At 42.0% G+C, this 20,200-nt stretch overlaps 1 protein-coding gene across 2 annotated transcripts; it reads right to left on the bottom strand.

Moving 5' to 3' along the window:
• Nucleotides 1–274: 274 nt before the first annotated feature.
• LOC121631016 (SLIT and NTRK-like protein 3) lies at nucleotides 275–18,399 on the bottom strand. Of its 2 annotated transcripts, none has more exons than XM_041971618.1 (7): nucleotides 18,129–18,399; nucleotides 15,162–15,442; nucleotides 14,731–14,982; nucleotides 14,364–14,479; nucleotides 13,191–14,120; nucleotides 10,295–10,514; nucleotides 275–2,857 (listed from the first exon to the last, which is right to left on the bottom strand). In XM_041971618.1, exons 2-7 carry the CDS (start codon nucleotides 15,375–15,377, stop codon nucleotides 1,718–1,720), a joined length of 2,874 nt encoding a protein of 957 aa, XP_041827552.1. In that variant the 5' UTR covers nucleotides 15,378–15,442; nucleotides 18,129–18,399; the 3' UTR covers nucleotides 275–1,717. The 2 variants fall into 2 exon arrangements, with proteins under 2 accessions (XP_041827552.1, XP_041827553.1); XM_041971619.1 differs by having other exon boundaries at nucleotides 18,260–18,399.
• Between the last annotated feature and the right edge of the window lie 1,801 nt (nucleotides 18,400–20,200).

Genomic DNA, 20,200 nt, shown 5'->3' with positions numbered 1-20,200 from the left:
TTAATGTAGAAGATTTTGCACTATTTGCTTGTATCTTCAGTTTTTAGTGTGTAAGGTGACCTCCAGGACTTTAGCTTTGCTCAACTTCCATCTGATCTTTCCAACATGCTTCACGAACAAGCTTACAGGCTTAGCATACTTCAAGCTATTTCTTTCATGCACTATTAAGAGGCAGGAGACAGAGGGATAGTGAGTCTGCATTTATGAAGGGTCATAGCATTTGTGTGTGTGTTTGTGTGTGTGAATCTGCCAAACAATAGCTGCACGGCAAGGATTTATATGTAGCACCCTTTATTGTATTTTGTGGGTCGGCGGTAAGAAGGCTGAACCAGATGCAGAATCATCCTATACATTAATATAACATGATCCCTTACAGGAGAGCTTCAACACGCAAAAACTAAGAATAAATATATTCACAACTGCCTCTACTATTGTAGGAGATGAAAGCATAAAAAGGTACCTCCATAAAAGATATGAATCAATAGTTGATAGAAGTGTCTTTTTTTCTTTTTTGAACAAACAAAGAAAAAAAACAACCTGTTATGTCCTGTTTTTTTTTCTGTTGTTCTCTTTTTTTTTTTTTTTTTTTTTTTTTTTTTTGCAGTTCAATTTTCCTCTGAAAAATACTTAAAAATCAACACAATAACTTCTGTGCCTTTGTCCAATGAAAAGAAAGTATGAAGTGGAGGTCCTTCCCATTGAATCCAGCTGGTTAAAAAATCCAAAATGTATCCATTGCCACAGTGTCCTTCTGTAAATCGACCACCCTTTTATTTAGTCTTGTGTTGAAACAAAATACAATTTAAAAATAAAAAAAAATATATTGTTTCTAAATTCTTCTTCTTCTTTATCTCAGCAAACAACTATTACTGAATAAGTCCTCTGTCACATGTCACGTTAATAATTAAACTGGATAATCAAACAAAGTTAACTGGATGAGATGAGGAAAATGAACAGAACTGAGTACAAACAACTCCAATACTGACTGGGTATATTATTATTTTTGGCTCATCCAGGGAATGCAATTATTCTTCGTGGTTTGATTGGTTTTACTTTCAGTCATCCATTAGGGTCCCATCCATTGGTAGTCAAACCTCTTTGTTTAGATAAATAGATCTGTTTTCATAGAAAAATAAGCATTGACCACACTGCTGCTGGCTGTTCATTGCTAAGGCACTTGGCTATATTCAGTTATTTCTCTTCTTCTTGTTTTGTCTCTGTCTTTTTCTTGTCTTACGTGCGCACCCAGCTCATTCCAACACCTTCCAGCTGTCATAGTTTATGACTATGTTTGATGTTGGTAAGAGCTGGTGTGTTTGACCTCCACACGGGTTTTTTGAGAGAGATAACATGAACGCCCACCACCACGCTGCATCCTGCTAATTGAGGCGCTGAGTAATAAAACTGTAGTGTGGAGGGAAAAAAATAATACTGTGGTAACTCTGCAGCGAAGTTTTGCCTTCAGGCAGAGATCTGGGATCAGCTAATCCGTGCCAAATACCAACCTATATATGCCAGTAGTGGGGAAAATACAAAAACTGACCTCAGCTCCAGGAATAAACATAGTGTGTAGTGTAGTCCCACTCCCCCACATGCTCCTCTCAAAGCCAACCTCTGTACAGGAGTCATTGTTACTGGGTGATTCATCACCACAAAGGGAGATGATGAAGAGACAACAGAAGATGGGAAGCAAAAGAAGGAGGAGGCGGAGAGGGTATTAAAACTGGTAAGAGCGGTCCAGCACTTCCATGTAGTCTGGTGTGGTCCTCTGTCTGACTCTCTGCTCTCCGGTTCCTTGCTCGCTCTGGCTGCTGTGACCACCGCCTGCTGTGGAGCTGGTGGTGGTGACCACAAGTGTTTGGTCGGACCTTGCTTCCTGTTTGGAGTCTTGGCTTTGAGGGTAGCGGGGTGGTGGCCTCGCGTACCTGTCCGGCAGATCTCTGAACTCCGGGGTGGGGAGTCTGAAGAGGCAGTCCACCAGTTCCACCTTTGGAGTGGGGCCCTGGCTGTCGATAACTGTGGGGCACAGGATGCCGTTACCATGGAGGCCGGCAAGTGGTCCTATTGCTCCTGTGACAGTGCTGATGGGTGATGAGGACACCTCCAGAGCCCACTCCCTCTCCTTCTCTGCTGAAGAGATGTATCCCCCCTCACATTCTTTGGAAGATGCAAATGTCTGTTGCTGCTGCAGTCGCTGTTTCACCTCTTTGTCCTGCTCGTCTTTGTACATCTGGCTGCTACACACAAGTGAGACCGCAGCAGGGTCGGGGCTTTTGGACGCAGCCTCTGGGGGCAAGATGGTGTCATAGACGTGGTTGTGTTCAGATGGAGGCAAAGGTGGTTTCTCTTGCAGACCATGATGATGATGATGATGGTGGTGGTGGTGGTGCGCCTGCTCAGTGAAAATTCCACATTCCATCTGGATGCCAGCCAAATCTACCTCTCCCTGGCGACGGAACGGCAGCTTGTCCCTCCTCCTCAGGGCGTAGGCGATTAGTGCCGCCGCTGCGAAGAATGCAGAGACAAACAACACCAGCAGGCTGAGCACTAACACCGACAGAGGGATTGAATCTGAAGGGATAAGGGGTCCCACCCCTGTGCTGGGGTAGCCAACCGATACGCCTTTGTCTGCAGCTGTGGAGGTTGCAGTCTGCTCTTCCTGCTCCTGATCCTCCTGGGGCTCCAACTCAGGGCAGAGGAGCTCCATGGAGAGGGAGCGCAGGTCTATACTTTTGGTTTTTTCTGGGGAATGGCACACCACCTCTCCCACCACAACCACAGCACTAAGCCCCTCCAGCCAACGCTTCAGTGGCGCTGCTTCACAGTTGCACTCCCACGGGTTCTGCTGCAGGTCCACCTGGAGGAATACATCACACCACAGCGCATTGTTCACTGTCATTGTTCAGTAGTACACTAATTGCTGGTCTGTCATGCAATGCAAATTCATGAATCATTTTGTTAAATGTAAACAAAAATATATAATTCTGCTGCCATCTTTGTGATATATTTTAGTGATTGTGTAAATACATGTTATGTTGAAGAATAAGGCAGTCTCTAGCATTCTAATAAGATGACAACAAGAAATATGATCCTACATCTATTGCATTTCCCTTTCCAACAGCAAGAATATATATGCAAAATTAATTATTTGGCATTTTCAAAAAAGACTAGTGTTCCAAATTTACCAGTGCCTCTAAATGAGTTTTAAAATGTACAAGTGATGAATAGCAGAGATGTGTGTAAATAATGCTATTAAGGGGTCATCAAAACATTAAATTACTTCCATTTACTGAATGGCTGAGCACCGACTTTAGATGGTCTCAACTTACACTCACAAGTGCTCTCTTAAAAACCTGTTCTAGTGGGCTGCAGCAGGGTACAGGCAAAATTTTGTTCACTACAAAGACCACTCAGTTTACATAAGTGCCTATTCACAAATTTCACTGACAGCTTTTGTGTGACGAGCGTGTGAGTGCATCACAGCGCTCTGTTTTAAACAAAAGACAGAATGTGATGCAACTTCCCCCCTGTGCCATAATCCAGCAGGTATGTTCATAAATCCATTTTCTCATTGCCAGCTATTGACTGCATGTTCTAAAACAACACTTAAATATTCACTTTGACACAGCTTCTAAAACAGATTATGCACAAAGAGAATCACATCATGTTGTACTATCTGCAGGACTGATCTGTCCCATGTCTTTAGCAGTGACTCTGGCAGTGGAAGATGATATTCTCTCTGTCACACTTCCAAGGAGCTTCCACAAATGTTGTCATGCTAATTTGGTTAGGCCATCTCCCTGGCTTGCAGAGATAGATGGATGCTTTTTGAGATGATTCAGCATTGCTGCAGAGGGAGTCATGAAGCAGCTCTTTCCCCTCTTCTCGCACTATACAACCGGATGTTCTTCCCTTTTATTGGTGCTAGTCCACTGTGGGCTTTTGCATGGCTTTTATAACGATATGTACGACCGGAGGGTGAGTAGAGACAACATTCAGCTGCAGTTTTGGCTCCATTTGTGCACTTCCACAATATTCAAGCTCAACTGAAAAGTGCATTTCCCCCCATGTTTCTGCATTATTGTGACACATTTGAGTTGTGATGTAGCATTAATGACATGTAAAACGAATACCGCATAACCAACCTGTCAGCTTGTTTTTGTCGCCTCATAACTTTACAATCTTACATCTGGTTGGAATTCTTGAAGCATTTTATTGTTTGCCTTCATGTAAATCCCAGGGGCTCTATCCCCTTCTCCTTTGTAAGCATCTGTCCAACACATCCAACAATGTTTACAATTTATACGCCTGGTCACCAAGTGTGTGATTTGCTGTCAAATTGTCAATCAAAGCTCTGTTATGACAGGAAATTATAGACCCTTGTTTAGCCTGACAGGTGTTACCAGTGTGTGTGACCATTATACAATGTTTGTTAACTCATTTAACTTGCAAATCCACATATAATAAAAGTTATTGGCCAAATCAAATTAGCCACCAAAGGGTTTCTTTAATGTCTGTCTTTCTTTTTTTATTGATGCAGCCTATCATGACATTCAGGAAAGCTCTTTAATATATTCAGCCTGACTGACATACAGGAGTCCGTTTATTTGCTCTTGTGGGTTTTCATCATTAAGATGGAGATCAAAGATCAAGCAATAATTGTCCAAGATTTATTTGAGAGCTGTAAAAAAAAAATTCACACCAGGGGAGAAATTCAGAATTTTCTCAGCGAGCAGTGAGTCTTCTAATTGATCACTTTCCTCAAACAGCAATATTGTCAGTCATTAGATTTGCTCTAGTTAGCTCACAGAAACGGAGTCAATATAAGCAGGTTTTGGAGGTTCTGTCGCAGGGATTTTGCTGGAGTCTCTGGTGACGAGATGCTCCTGATCCTCAGCTTACCAAGCCCTCTCCAGGCTGATGAATGTGTTTCATTATCTTTTGAATAATACACAGAGTGAACATAAAATGACTGGATTCAAACGAGAACCTGGAGTGCATGGAGCATTTTTTTATGTGTGTCTGAAACATTTCCAATATACATATTTTATGCTGGAAATATATATTTTGTGCTTTATGATATTATGATACATGCAAGCCTAAAGAGTTATGTCAAATGAATTCACTTGTGGAAACTTGTGGAGTGAGTTTATGATGTTGAGCTATTTCCAGAAGATAATACACTTTCATAGTGTACCCAAGCTCCCTGCATCATATACTTCTACCTCAGACAGGGCTTTTGCATTTTCCATGAGCAACTATAACAACCCCTTGAGACAGGGCATGAACTTGTTCCATTCAGCGGTTTGTATTTCATGTAGATGGAGAAAGTGCTGCAGTAACAGCAAAGAACAGGAGTTGCTGGTCCATTGAGGCCAATGTTGGTAAAAAAAAAAAAAAAAGGCATCTCAGCTTCTGCATGGTTGCTAAACATCAGCACAACATGCTGAATCTAGAAAGAAGCCCTTGATCTTTTATTCGGAGGGAAAACAAACACTGATTTTAATGCTGCTGGATTTTGTGTGCAAAATGAGCTGCAAATAATTTTGTAAAACAACTTTCACTGAAGATGTACAGGCCTAACTGGCATGCCATGCTAAACCTGACATTAGTGAGACAGTCAGCCAATAGGAGTGAAATCCATTTGTCCTTCTGAAACTGAAAATATATGCATGCAGGAAGTGTGGTCAAACTTTCTAACTCATAAAAGCCTATAATTTCAGAGGCTTTTGCTGAGCTACTGTATTTATGTCTAAAACACCTGTGGTGGTTGTGTTTTGTGCTGTGCTGTGCAATTTCAGCTGAAAAACAAGTCTATATTACGAGAGGAGATACAGCTATGTTTTCACTGTGTAGACATATCGGCTGCTTTTACCTGTGTTGATGAGATTAAGCACACAGGATGTACAACCAAGTGAAAATAACAGCTATTACTGTCACAATCGGTGGACTTATGAATTGATTATTCGTGTCTTTTAACTTAACATCACTTCAATCGTCTATTTGCAGCCATAAACCACTACAACCCTAAATATTGGCTTTAATCTACCAGAGGTAGAACTTATGAGTTACTTTTTCAATTAGTATGGTTCTGATTAATTTGTTTTTTTGCTTGTTTTTATTTGTGCAACAGCATCTCACATTGCAGTGCCCTGATTGACTTCAGTTATTGTCAGTTTGTTGCAGTTTTAAACTATTTTGCTTGCTTCAGTGCAACCAAATTATTCTGGTGGAGAGATGAGAGGATTAATGCCACTATATTAAGCAGCGGCTAGATCATTAGCTTCACAGTGAGACTGGGAACAGGTAACTGGCTCTGTTAAAAGATAAATCCACCTACCTCTAAATATACTCAACATAATATGATAAGCAGGATAGGTCATTTTGTTAATGACCAACACAAGCCTCCAAAAGCAGCAGAAATTAGACTAGTGTACAAACATGCACTCTTACATTTGTGGATACTCTGATCTACTAAGAGCTTATTGTAAATTAAAAAATATCAAAATAGGTTAAGTGTGTGTTTTTTAGTGAGTGGTCTGTGACCTGGCTCTTGTACCTTTAAAAGGAAATACGAAAATCAAAGAACTTTTGCCAACTATGTCTAATGTAATCTACAGTATATTGTAAAAAGTGTTGTTCCAATCAAAGTCCATAAAAACATGGGTGAGTAAGTTCAGTATGGAAACACTTGACAGCCTGCACAGAGCCCTGACCTCTTGCCAAAGGAGCACCTTTCAGATTAATTAGAGCGGGACACTGCGAGTCAGCCCTTCTCGCTCAAAATCAGTGCTTGACCTCACAAATGTGCTTCTGGAAGAATAGTCAAAAATTCCCATAAACACACTCCTAAATCTTATGGAAAGCCTTCCTAGAAGATTTGAAGCTGTGATAACTGCAATAGGTGGGCCAACTCCATATTAAACCCCAACAGATCATGAATGGGTTGTCATTAAAGTGCAAGTAAAGGCAGGCGTCTGCTAAAAAACTTACTGTTGTTATATGACATCATATGCAAATGATTCAATAAGTTTTCACCTTACTTTGTATTTTGCTTGGCTCTAGACCTTAACATCTGTTCATCATAAAATTCCCAGAATAACACCCCTCACTAGCACTACCCACTTAAGACCCCTTTTAGTTTATCTAAACTCCATATCAAAGCATTGTGAGGCTTCTGCTTTGCTCTAATAAAATTGAGATTTTACAAACACTGTGTCACCTGACTAAACAACCATTAAATAAGTTAAAGAGAACTTTTCTGCAGTGGATTTGGGTAGAAATTGAAATGCAATGGCTGCTTTATTTCATCTGCTCTGTTGTTTCCAGCAGCACTGTGGCTGCATGAGTGGGCTTGCCTGCTACTTCTCACTCACTACTACAGCTCACACACCACTAGAGCCTTTCCTCACAGATCAATATTGGCAAATCTCTCCTCTATAAAGTAGGTAAAGTTTATCTTAAAAAAGTCACTAGACATATTTGCTTCTTCTGGAAAAAAATAAATAAATAAAAATAAGAAGAGAAGTCACTGAAGGGGTATGAAAAGAAGCTAAATGTGGCAACAAATCTGCCACATTGGCAACAGTGATTCAGAAAGTTATTGAACTGAAGATGTCGGCCTAAAGCAATAATTTGATCACACACCCACATTTTCTTGGGTCTGAACTCCTCCAATCTCCAACTTTTCACACAAACCCTGATTGCTTTTGTTTAATGCAATAGTGTACCCTTTATGTTGTTGGTTTGTAACCTAAGTTGTTAGAGCCAGATTAGCTGTTAGCTTAGTTTCAAGCTTCTGTGCTAAGCAGCTGCTTGTCGTAAGCTACTATCTATCAGAGTGGTACCAATGTTCTCATCTAAATCTTTTTCTTGACTGGCACACATTTTGCAACAGGTTTATCACATCCAGAATGTTTCCCTTGCTTTTACATAATGACTGAGGAAAGAAAAAACAAACAAACAAACAAAAAAAAACAGCTGTTTGTTAACTGTGAGCTCAGGATTGCTAAAAGCTAGCTCGGTCAGTGAGTCTTAACTCCAAAGGTCATGCACATTGCTCCTGGACATGAAATCATTGTCATCTAATGTTAAGCCAGCTTTGTTATTCAGACTTTTTTGTACATAATTTAAATACACAACATAATCTAATAGGAAGTTGTGGAAGTGTTACTGGATGGGTGTTGTTTTTGCCTTATTATCAGAAGTCTGTCTTTGTCTGTGTTTCTAGTTTATGTGCAAAGAGAAGTTTCTGACTGACTCTACATTTATATTCAGTGTATTGACCTTATAATTTGCTATTGAGTATATGTTTATTTACTTTAAAGATACATTTGTAAGTATTGAACCATTATATGAAATGTCAGTGATGCACACAAACTGTAGTTTGATGATTTATTGACTCAGACTGAGGTAAAACTGTCAATGTTTATCATTCCATGCAACATAGCGTCCTTTCAAAACTTTTTCAGGTAAATACTGTGTAACTTTATAGGCTGAGAATTATTTTGCATGTAATTACACCTGGAAATTGGTCAATTTTTTATTATAGCAGGTAAAAAAAAGTCATCCAATCTGACAGGTTTTTTGCAGTTTCTAAAAAAGACATCTGTTTTCATTAACTGTATATATTTCTGGCATCCATTCAGTTACTGGCTCACTTCAGTAAATTTATTTATTTCTGGCTTTATTTTCATGGCTTTAAGGTTGAGTTGCTCCTGTGTTGCCATTAATTTTCTACTTAAGGAATTATGCACACCACAGCTATTTTAATTTTCTTCCTTAATGTCACACTGACATTTATTTATTTATTTTTCCACGTGACTCTGAAACCAGAGAAGTATTTTCTCATATCATCATGTGTAAGTGGGTGTAACTGAATAATCCTGTTTTTGATGGTGACAGTGACTATAAGCTACTGCTTTATGATTATGAGAATTGGGGTGTTTTTAACAGCAGTTGTGAACCAAACTTTGCTTCCATCTGTGCTACCCTTTGGTTTTACTTTGCAAACTCTGGCTCTAGAAACACACACCAGTGCCCGGAAAGCCCACATCCTGAGCTTCAAACAGTCATGCAATAAGTCAACAGGTGAAATCACTGTCATGTTATTTTCTGCAGCCAGCAGGCAAAGCTAATGTGCCTTTTCTAAGAGAAATAACAACCCTGGTAAATGAATGAGTTCAGTTGCTGTGACACAAATTTTGAGCTCTACAATGGTGACACTGCTGGGTTTTATGAATACGGCCCACTGTGTACTTCCAATTTGTGAATTATCTAATGCTCTTGGACATCAGGTGTCTGAAACTGTAGAAAAACATAATACATGGCTCCTGCAGCCCTTCTCTCCCCCAAGCAACCGTTTAGAAACTGCCAGCCTCACCCACACTACCTAGAATCAGGGATTTTTCATGGAGCCAAGTAAAACGGAAATTCATAATGACATTCAGGCTAATCTACACCCACCTTACCTCATTCTGCTCGGGCTGTCTAAGAAAAGCATGGTACACTAAATTTGCTGAAATGAGAAGAGCCTGGATAAAAAAAAAAAAAAAATGTAATACTTCGAATTCTGTCCTTATCATTGTGTAAAGCAACCAGTCACAAATGTTGTGTGGGAAAATGTATGAAAATCACAAAATAATAATAATAATAATAATAATAATAATAATAATAATAAATGTAACACATTGAGTATTTTATACAATCTGTTTACTGAAAGGTGCATTAATTACAACCATGCTCCAACACTTGAAAGGTTCAGCTTTCTCTAGTTTAGCTCCTGATTTATTAAAACCACTTATGCAAATCGAGTCAATTGCAATTTTCCAATTGGAATACCTGAGGCACAAAAAGAGCCCCATATGCCAGAGCCAAGCACTCAAAACAACAGATGATAGGAGGAAACTGCAACTGTGCCAGAGGCCAGGAGATCAGGGGCTGCCAGAACTTTTAAATGCTGGAATGGCTCGATCCATGATTTTGGCTTGTTTTGTTTATTCCTTCAAGCTGTGATAATATATAGTGTCTTGGGAGACTATTAGATCTCATTGTCTGACATTTGACAGAAATATACTTTGCATAATAACACATCTTTGTTTAGTTAATCTCCATCTTTCCACCCTTCAACTATAACTCAACAAACTGCAAGATGTTTGGGCAAAATTGCAAAAAGCCAGATAACCAGTTTAAACATTATGCAGGAGTTTGCAAACCAGAATAGTTTGTTTTAAGCATAAATCAACGTCATTTGATAAATATCATTAGTAATATTGTAACAGAATGTTAGACCAACCTGTACCAGTCCCTTGAGGTGTTCCAGCACTCCCTCCATAGGAAGCTGCAGGAGGTGATTGTTTCTCAGGTTGAGCCGAGCCAGATTGACTCTAGAGAAGACGCCAAGAGGGAGGTTCCGCAACAGGTTGGCATTGAGAAACAACAACTGAAGAGACGGCATGGAGTCAAAGGTACCGGGATCTATCTCACGTATCTCATTGTACTCAAAGTAAAGGTACCTAAAGACAGGAAAGAGAGGAAAGGGACATGTTACAAAGACAGACAATGGAAATAAAAAGATAAATAGACCTAGTTAATATTCTCACAGTATCCCACCATTTTGCTATATACTAACAGTAAAAGTACATGCTAAGGGTTATGCACCCCCTCCCAGCATGATAACGCATCAATAAAACTTCATAAAGCACAATCAGCTGAGACATTACATTTAATTTCCCCATTCCCTCTTCCCATTTTATAAGTCGATCAGTATCAAATTATGTGTAATTTTTACACAGATTACTTCATACCCTGGTCTTGGCATGTCTGATTATCATATTTAATCACATAAAAGAAACACTGAATTTCTAATTCTTTTTTTAAATAATAGAAATCAGCGTGAGACTATTTCCATTGCTGGTTGAAATTACTCATAGTACTCTCTCACCATTAAGCCGCTAACAAAGGCTAACGAGAGGTTAAGAGGAAGACATTTTCGATGTCCAGAGAGGATCTTTATTATTGATTAATAGTCAGATTAATGGGTCTGTAGAATTTCTGAACCCGGCCTTGAAATACAGAGACAGGGCATCTAAAAACGAAAGACTGGATGATGTCCTGAATATGAAGGAATCATGATTTCTCATTCTTAAGATAGGAGAGCCTTTACGCGGATCTGCTGTCTTCATCAATGTTTTATTCACTTACTGACAGCAGATATGCATTATTTGCAGGAGAATTATCTTTGTAAGCTTAATCTGACAATGACATATGAATCAGTCTGACAAGGTGTTTTTATTATAAGTCGTTTTCTCAAACACAAAATCCTGGCATCATCCAGACGTCTCCTCTTCTTATCAACACTTCTGTATGCAAATTAAGGGAAAAAAAAAGATCATTTTCACATTGTCACTCATACCAGCCTCACAACTCAATTGGAGCATGTCATCATGCAGCGTGACTAAATAACGACACTCCTGGAAGAAAACGGGTACATTTAATTTTAATCAAACTCCAGCAGTATGGTAATCAAAATTTTCTTCACAATGCTGTGCCAATATTAAAATATTTATAAAAAATCTCTAAGTATCCAAGCTGACATGTGGTTTCAGGTAACACGTTTCTCTGATGTGCAGCTAAAGGGCATGTTCCATACTTCCTCCACAAACCAAGGAGAGTGAGAGCATCGGTCCCCACCATGACCACCTTCTACAGGGGCAAAGCATGCTGTCAAGCTACATGACTATCTGGTACGGCAGCTTCATGGTCAAAAACAAGAAGACCCAACAGACCCTTTCTGTTCCCTCTGCCCGTCTCTCTACCATGGGGAGCAGAGCCTTCAGTTGCTCTGCTCCCCAGCTCTGGAACTCACTTCCATCCTGTCATGGCCCATGCTCATCTTCAATCAGTGCTTCCTGTTGCCCATATTCGGACTGCCAATTGACACCGCTGTTAGGACGGCGCAGCTGAAGGACATCAGATCATCACCTCACCTCCATATAACCGCCACACGGACATCCAGTCATTGTTGGATTATACTACTCATCGTGGTAACCAGTCGTGCACGTTATCTGATCCTGTCGTGTTTAACTGATACTAACCTGTTGACATCTCTCTCCCAAGAACCTGTCCGTACCTCGCCTGCATCCCGGAAAGTCCTGTCTGCCCGCTCCAGCCCGTCCGTTCAGCGAACCCTGCAATCTCCTCTGCACATTCAATAAACTGTTCTTTATCATTCTCCGTAAGCTTCACTCCTTGGATCCATACACCACCCCCGACACATCCGAGATTAGGAACATCAACTCCCTTCCATCATTCACATCTGCACTCAAAACCCACCTGTTTAAACTGGCATACTCCCTATAACCCATGTATACCGACTGTTTTGTGTAATTTTTATATAAATGTCCGTTATCTCTTTTAACTCTTATGTAATTTATATTTTTATTGTCTTTTTATTTATTTTTCTTTTTGTGTACGGTGACCTTGGGTGTTTGAAAGGCGCCAAGAAATAAAATGCATTATTATTATTATTATTATTATTATTATTATTATTATTATTATTATTATTATTATTATTATTATTATTATTAGCAGACAGTGAATGCAGCCAGCAGAATCATTGATGTCCTACTCCCCTCCCTCACAGATGCGGACAGCAACCGGTTCACCCAGAAAGCTGTCAACATTGCCATGGACTCAACTCCTACTCAGTCTCCTACTGGTTGGGAGACGATACCAGAGTCTATGTGTCCACCAAGCTGTCAGAAAGCTGAAGGAAAAAGAAAAAAAAAAACCCATGCACATCTGTCACTCCACACAGCAAAGAACTTTGCCCACCATGCTGGCATTAGCCACTTTAAAAGAACTTGCTGCTACTGCAGACATCTTCTTTCTTCTCAAACCCTACCACTGCTCATCTGACCTCAGTAAGGTCTTTATGTACAGATTTTATGATGCATATGGCTATGCACATTTCCAAAAAGCTACTTTGTATTTTCCATTCTCTATATTTTCTATATTCTACATTTCTACATTCTTTATATTTTTTTTTTCTTTTTTAAATGTTTTCATCATAGAGGACAAAACCCAAATGCAATTTTGATCCCTCTGTGTATCTAGTATGTACAGTAGAATTGATAATAAAGCCCACTCTGACTGACTACAATGCCGTGAGTGACAAGAAAACATCCTACCTTAGATTCTGCAGCCCCAGAAACATATGGGGGCTTAGTCTTTCCAGGTTGTTTCCATTCAGGTAGAGACTCCTCAGGCTCATCAGGCTGGAAAAGGCCCCCTCCTGGAGATACGAGATGCGGTTGTTTCCCAGGTGTAGCAGATCGAGGCTGGAAAAATTCCAGAAGTCTGTGCGGTAGATCCTCTGAATTAAATTTCCACTCAAGTAGAGCTTGCGGCCATTGAGGGGCCGAGGTGTGAGCTGGGACACATTATGGAAGCCACTCTCTTTACAGTTCACGGTGAGGCCCAGGTCCGTGATGTGCAGGTTGCAAGTGCAGCCCAGGGGACAGATGATAGGGATAGGGGGTCTTGTTTGGTAGCCGGCCACAGGTGGATTCTGGTTGGGCATCAGACTGCGAGATGTTGGGGATGTTCTGGAAGGTCGTGGCCTTTTAGTTGGCCTTGGCTGTCTCTCCCTGTCTTTACGTTCTGCTGAGGAAGACGAGGAAGAAGTGGAGGAAGTATGAGTGTTCTGACGGGAACCGTGCACCATAGAGGAAGGTTTAGTCGGCCTTGCTCGCCCAGGGTGTGAATTAGGTTTAGATTTAGGAGGGAAGGGCTGGGGCTGTGATCCTGCAGATTGACCACCCCGCTCTCCTTGTAGCTCTTTATCTGGCAGGTCAACACACAGCTCTTTGCGGGGGATTTCCCTCAGGTCCTTACCATGAAGGTGGAAGGGGTATTCGCAGGTTACGTCCCCAACTACAGCCGTGTAGGGGATCTGACCCAACCACTGCTGCAGCTGCACTGCTTCGCAGCCACAGTTCCAGGGATTCTCCTCCAGCTGTAGCTCCATGAGGGAACGACCAACGTACTCCAGGGTTCCAGCATATGCCAGGCTCTTCAGACGGTTTCCCCGCAGGTCCAAATGAGTCAGAGACACAGATCTAGTGCAGTCGGAGGAGGAGGATAGTTAGTATGGTTAAATGAAAGGACACTGTGAGATCAAGAGAAAATGTGGGCTCCCAAATTGCAGCAAAATCATTTTATTTTTATGATTAATCCATCTTTTTTTATATGACAAACCGTGTGCCACAGTAAAATTAATTCAACAGAACAGAGTGACGGACTTTCAACAGATCAGACCTGGCATAATTAAAAAGCCTCGAGAACGATAATCAGAACCAAACCTGAACAGATGAGCAGGCAAGACAGGAATCAGGTTGTCATTCAGGATGAGAACCCGGAGCTTATAGAGAAACCTCAGAGCACCGCTGTCAATTCGTTTGATCACGTTGTAGTCAGCCTGGAGAAAGAAAAGAGACAATATAACGATGGTGTCATTGCTGAAATTGGAAAATAGTCTGAAAAGGAAGCTTAGATGTTCTCCTTCTGAAAAAAGCTGAAAGATTTTGGAAGAATTCTTTACACTATTTCAGCCAGGCTACCGGCTAGGCACTGATTGCTTCTGGCACAGCTACCTATTGTAATCTTGGGCAAATTTGTCAATAATTCAGTCAATTGGGGATAATCAACTGCAGAGTTGCTCATGTCTACCTGGAGGTATTCCAGAGCCTCTAAACCAGCAAAGGTGTCATTTCTGAAGACTTCTAGCTTGTTTTCGTGGAGGTACAGACGTTTCAATTTGGCCAGCCCATGAAAGGCTCCCACTCGGATGTCCTGGAGTGCATTGTTGCCAAGGTTTATCGACACTGCGTTGCCAAGGTGCTGAAACCCGTTGCTATAGAGACGTCTCAAAGAGTTCCTCTGGAGGTTGAGTTTGAAAGGGCGGACCCATGACTGTGACACCTGAATGATTAATTAAAGGTCTGATTAGTTAGCTTATTAATTACACAAGGTGAACAGTTAGAAACGCTCATATGCCACATTGGAGACGGGATATTAGACTTCGAAATTCAGCCTTTTAATAAGATAAATGGCAGCGTGCTAAAGCGTGCACGGACAGATAAATAAGTAGAAAATGGTACCTGGCTGGCATTAGTGAATCCCCGCCCATCACAGTGTACGTGCAGCACGCCTTCCTTGACCTCACACGTGCACGGCTCAAAGCACGGCTCATCCACTTCCTCCTCTGAGTTGTCTACCAGAGGGGTGTGTGTAGAGGTGGGGGTAGGGGTGGGGCTGTGCGATGCCTGGGACAGGCACACACACCCCAGGGCCACTGCCAGTGTGACCCACTGCATCCTACTGCTTCTCCCTTTCAGCTCAACAGCCTGGGGCTACAGCCCAGCATCGGCCCTTCATCGCACTGCAAGGCGAGGCAAAGCGCAAAGTTGCACACATTCAAAGACACACACACACAAACAAACAAACAGACACGCACATGGTTAAAAGAGGGCAAACGGACAGAAAGCGAGCAGCAAAAGTCACTTCAGGATGAATCAGATTGGTGATACATCACAGGCATATTCAAGCAGTCAGAAAATAAATGTTAAATCACACAGACTCCAGAGCCATGAATATAGAATTTTATTATACTGGAATAATGATGTATAGGCCAACTGGAGGCCATGGTGTGCCATGATATGAGTCAAACCATGGTAAATGAATGAGATTTATTCAACAATGGAAAACCAGGCTTTAGACAAAGAGGGTCTAAAAACCAGGACAAATTAATTTATAAAACAACCAGCTTAACAATCTCTGTGCTGCTGCAGCATTGTTTTTGCATTACAAATTCAAATGCTGACATTGGAAATGCAAAACAAAGACACACACGGGTTAGTCCACCTGTGAATCACATGTTATCATGTTCAGAGTGGCTTTTTGGACGAGTAGGGGGCTGGGGAAGCTTGTGATGAATACATTCATCTGTATTCTCAAATGGCCGGTGAAGCTGAAATGTCATGCATATGTCGTTTTAATGTATGCTATATGAATATGGGTAAATGCAAATCAGATTCCGAATGCTTATAATGAACTGTTCTGTTTGATAAGATGAATGGCAATCAGAGAAGAGAGAGATGAGGCACAGAATACCCTATATTATCAATCAGCAACATATGTTAGGTTATCAACAGTCATCAAGACATGTCACAGTCATTATTGTAATTATGAAAGTGGAGTGGAAGCATAGCTGCAAATCAAAATTCTTTAAATATTTCAAAAAGGGCTAAAGTGGAGGCAGTGCAGCAATGGGCAGGAACATGAACTAATGCTGATGACGATGAGGATGACACTTTAATAAGAAAAGAAGGAGGCTGAAGTTGCAGAAGTCCTAACAAAAAAGAAAGGAAAAGAAAGTAAAACAGCTGAGAATGTAAGTCTTGCACAAGGATATTTCCTCTCCAGTCTTAATGAGATCTAAATTGGATAAAGCATCTCGATCTGCTCATACAGTGTTGAACACTGCCACGCGAAATGCAATAATAATCATGATGGTATGGTAGCTGTAATCATCCAGCAATAATCTAGCATCGGCGGGCTAGACAAGGAGGCAGAAGTGAAAACATCACCGCCCGGGAGAGGAAGAGCAATCACAGAGGTGATTATGACGGTGAAAAATGAAGGTAGAGCTGGAAATGGGAGGAGGAGAGGAGAAGATGGGAGAAAATGTGAAGGAATGGAGTGGATGAGAGACAGACAAACAGATAAGGGAAGAGTAATGGGCAGATAGTAGGTGCAAAGGAGGAGGAAATGGGTGAGGTGGGAGAGAAGAGTGGGATTGCATAAGCAGTAAGAAGTCAGTCAAGGCTGCCACTCAGGATGAGAGCTCACAGTGAAACAGCTGAAATATGATATTGATTACATCAAAGCCCTCCTCTCGCTCTGCACACAATGTACGCCCGCCTCACTGAGAAACAGTTCAGGAGCCAAGTTTTGTGTGAGTGTTTCTGTGTGTGTGCTGAAAACACAAGAAAGGTCAAACCATATCCAAAAAGTATGCTTTTATGGCTCCCATGCACAGAAACAGGTGGGGAGACACGTGTAGATGAGTGTGAGCTTTCATAACAAACCAGTGTGTGTCAAATATGTGTTGGATGAGCTCATGAAAAGCATGATGAACTTTCTCCAGATTACAGGAGGAAAATTCACCAATTTATCAACACATCTGGAGCATCTCTCTTTCTCGGGACAATCTAGGCTAACATGCTCAGCAGTGTCAGACAAACTGGAACACAACATGAAAGAGAGTCCCACTGGGTCTTCTTTTTCATCCAAGAAATGCATTGTTTATCAGCAGGCCCAAAGCCCCCTCCTTTGGAGAGAAGATCAATACTGAGTCCAGATAGACCACTGGGATCCCTCCTGTTAGATCCAGCTTTGGTGGTTGGTTATCTCTCCCTAATGAGAGGAAACACAGTCAACACTCAAGCCTCTTTCTCCAATCAGCCAAGTGGACTAGTCAGCAGTCAGCATAGCTCTGCATCATTATGGTGAGAAGAAACCAAATGACTTATGTTGACTAGAGACAGCGCAGCAAAAATTTTATATTTATAAGGATGTCTGTCACTGTCTGACTGACTTCTTGTCCATCCAAACACAGGCCTGACACAGGTGTGGCTTCTCTCTCCTTCCCTTTCCTTAGTCTCTCTGACTCTGAGTTTTTCTTTTTTCCTTCTTTCTCCTCTAGACCTGCACACTGACGCAAGCGAGCCCCGAGATGACGGTCACTGCTTATTCTTCATCATATTATTCATGTCACATAATTCCACTGTCTACCTCTCTGTCCTCTCTGTCGGTCAGAAAACACTCACACTGAGCCTCACACAGGCTTGTACATGGGCCCCTGCTCCCCAGCACAGACCCGCACTGTCAGGCAAGCAGCAGCATCACTGATCAAATGTACAGGGCTATCAGCCTGGATAGCTCACAGCTCTCCAAGAAAATCAATTAGTCACTAACATTACAGCACACATTGTAATAGTTTGCTGAGTGAAAGCATGACCAATTAAACAGCCTAGTCATTAAAAAAAACCTATTAAGACATTTACCAGGCTATGTATGAAAATCCTTTGGCAGAGTAACGCAATCCAATTGCATTCCTCATTGTCTGTCTCTCCCCACCAGCCTCTCTGATCCACACAGCGACGTTTAGCAGAGCAGGGATGCGGGTAATACTCACTCAGTCCGCCGCCAAAGAATTAAGAAACGACCGAGAAAACACTTTAGAGGCTGACTGTAGACATGTCGTTCACATTCAGCCGCACTCTTCTCCCTCTCTCCTCTCCTGTAGCGGCTGAGGCGGATGAGGAGGGAGGGATGGAGGAGGAGGTGGAGGGGGGGACCAGAGCAGGAGGGGGGTGCGGGGGGGGACGTGATAAGACTGCAATGAGGTGGAGGATAAAAACCAGGAGAGAGAGAGGGGGAGAGACGATTGGCTTTAGGATGCAGGTCCGCTTCTTCACAGTGCAGCCCGTGGGAGCTGCGGCACCGGACCGCCGCTGAGCGGGTGTGATGCGCGCGGAGTTGTAGCCTGCGTAACGACGGAGAATCCTCTCTTCATTTCAAACACAACTGGGTAATTCACGAAGGAGAAGAAGGGGGACGCGGGCGCCGGAATTAATCATGCAACATAAGGCGGCGCGCGAGTGCTAGTTTGTATATATGAGGCACAACTACGCGCGCGGGATGGGTTCCACCTCACCAGAGGATCCAATTCGGCTCCCCGTCATAAACAGATCACAGAAGACACATCAGAATCACAGATAATGTGCCCCATAAAGTTTCTCCTCACGTTGTCCGCGTGAACAGCCTGAAAAAAGAAGAAAAAAAACTGTTCCGCTAAACCGACATTAAATTATAATTTTATTAGTTTATTCATTTCTCCTCCCGCTCTTAAGCACCGGTGGATTTCGTAAAAACCGTGTGTGTTACCATGACGACTCGTGCCAGCTGGCTTTTGGCCGCGCACACAAGCTTAAGCACGCGCACCGGTCGGGAAAACTGGTGACTTTTATGAGGGGATAAGCGGAGATTACAGTGGAACATGGACGTCCCCACGGCCTTCACCAAAACACCTGTCCTGCTAAGTGGAGACGGTGGGCGCAACAGATGGCACGGATATTGACAGCGATGAAGCCCACCCACCAAGGTTTTAAATCAGCTTCCTGTACCGGCTGATGAAAACTTGGTTGCTGGTCCGTTAATACGCCCGCTGAAGTGGCAGGTATATGGGCCCTTGTGAAACCCGGGATCCCTTGTAGACCTGTGAAACACACCGTAGTGCCATCGTATTGCAAACATTCAGAAGTGTTCAATTATGAGCCAGTTTCATGGCTATAAGAAAAGATTTAATAACATGTCTCCCACATTACTGAGCTGAAAGTTCAATTTTCAGTTCAATTTCACATTGATTTCTGAGTGCATTGTAAGGTGAATCACCTTGAGGAAACAGAGAGGTGCATCTTTCCCTCCCTCCATTCCTCCCTCCTTTCCCAACAGCAGTGGAGGGGAGAGCTCTCCCTGGAGATTCCTATCAGAAACAGTAACAGAGACGGTTCCAGTAATATCAGGGAGATGTAGATGATGGTTATAGATCTCATGGCTCTCAGGTGCATTAGTCTATATTACAGCCTCCCCACAAGGCTACTTAACGCTGACTTGCAATGGAAACAGGCTGGTAGACAGAGCATGAATGGACATGCATTTCAGATTGCTTACAGAAACATGTACCCGTTTAAGTTGTTTATAACATGCAGGAATGCTGATGGATAAAAGCTGATGCTGAAACAATACTTCCATTTTTGTGACTATTGATAATACATCTGGGGTGTAATCAGTTCACAAACCTGAGGTTATAAAGGGTGTACCACAGCCCATGAAGGAGAATCTGAGAGAATAACACTCACTTTGCTCACTGTAGTGATGTTGACGAACCGTGGAGGCTTCCTAAATTAAGAAAACAAACGGAGAGGAACTGAAAGAAGATGGTTATCAGGCACCATCAGATACCTGCATGTCTTTTCTCCAGGGGCAGGAGCCGCTCTGAGCACATAAAGTACTTTTTTGGAGTGTTGACTGGGCCTCTTAAGTAGGGGATCTATTTATACTGGCCTAGTGCCGT

Source organism: Melanotaenia boesemani, chromosome 20 (genome assembly GCF_017639745.1).
Source record: "Melanotaenia boesemani isolate fMelBoe1 chromosome 20, fMelBoe1.pri, whole genome shotgun sequence".
NCBI classification, from domain to species: domain Eukaryota; kingdom Metazoa; phylum Chordata; class Actinopteri; order Atheriniformes; family Melanotaeniidae; genus Melanotaenia; species Melanotaenia boesemani.
Note: the sequence above shows the minus strand (reverse complement) of the source record. Positions and strands in the feature narration are given on the sequence as shown.

Bases quoted from the DNA above. Each gene is read 5' to 3' on its own strand.
- LOC121631016 (XM_041971618.1), bottom strand. From the start codon at position 15,377: ATGCAGTGGGTCACACTGGCAGTGGCCCTGGGGTGTGTGTGCCTGTCC. The intron at 14,480-14,730 runs GTAGACATGAGC...TTCTTTCTCCAG, and splicing joins AGGCTCTGGAATACCTCCAG to GCTGACTACAACGTGATCAA. The intron at 14,121-14,363 runs GTTTGGTTCTGA...CGACTGCACTAG, and splicing joins TTGCCTGCTCATCTGTTCAG to ATCTGTGTCTCTGACTCATT.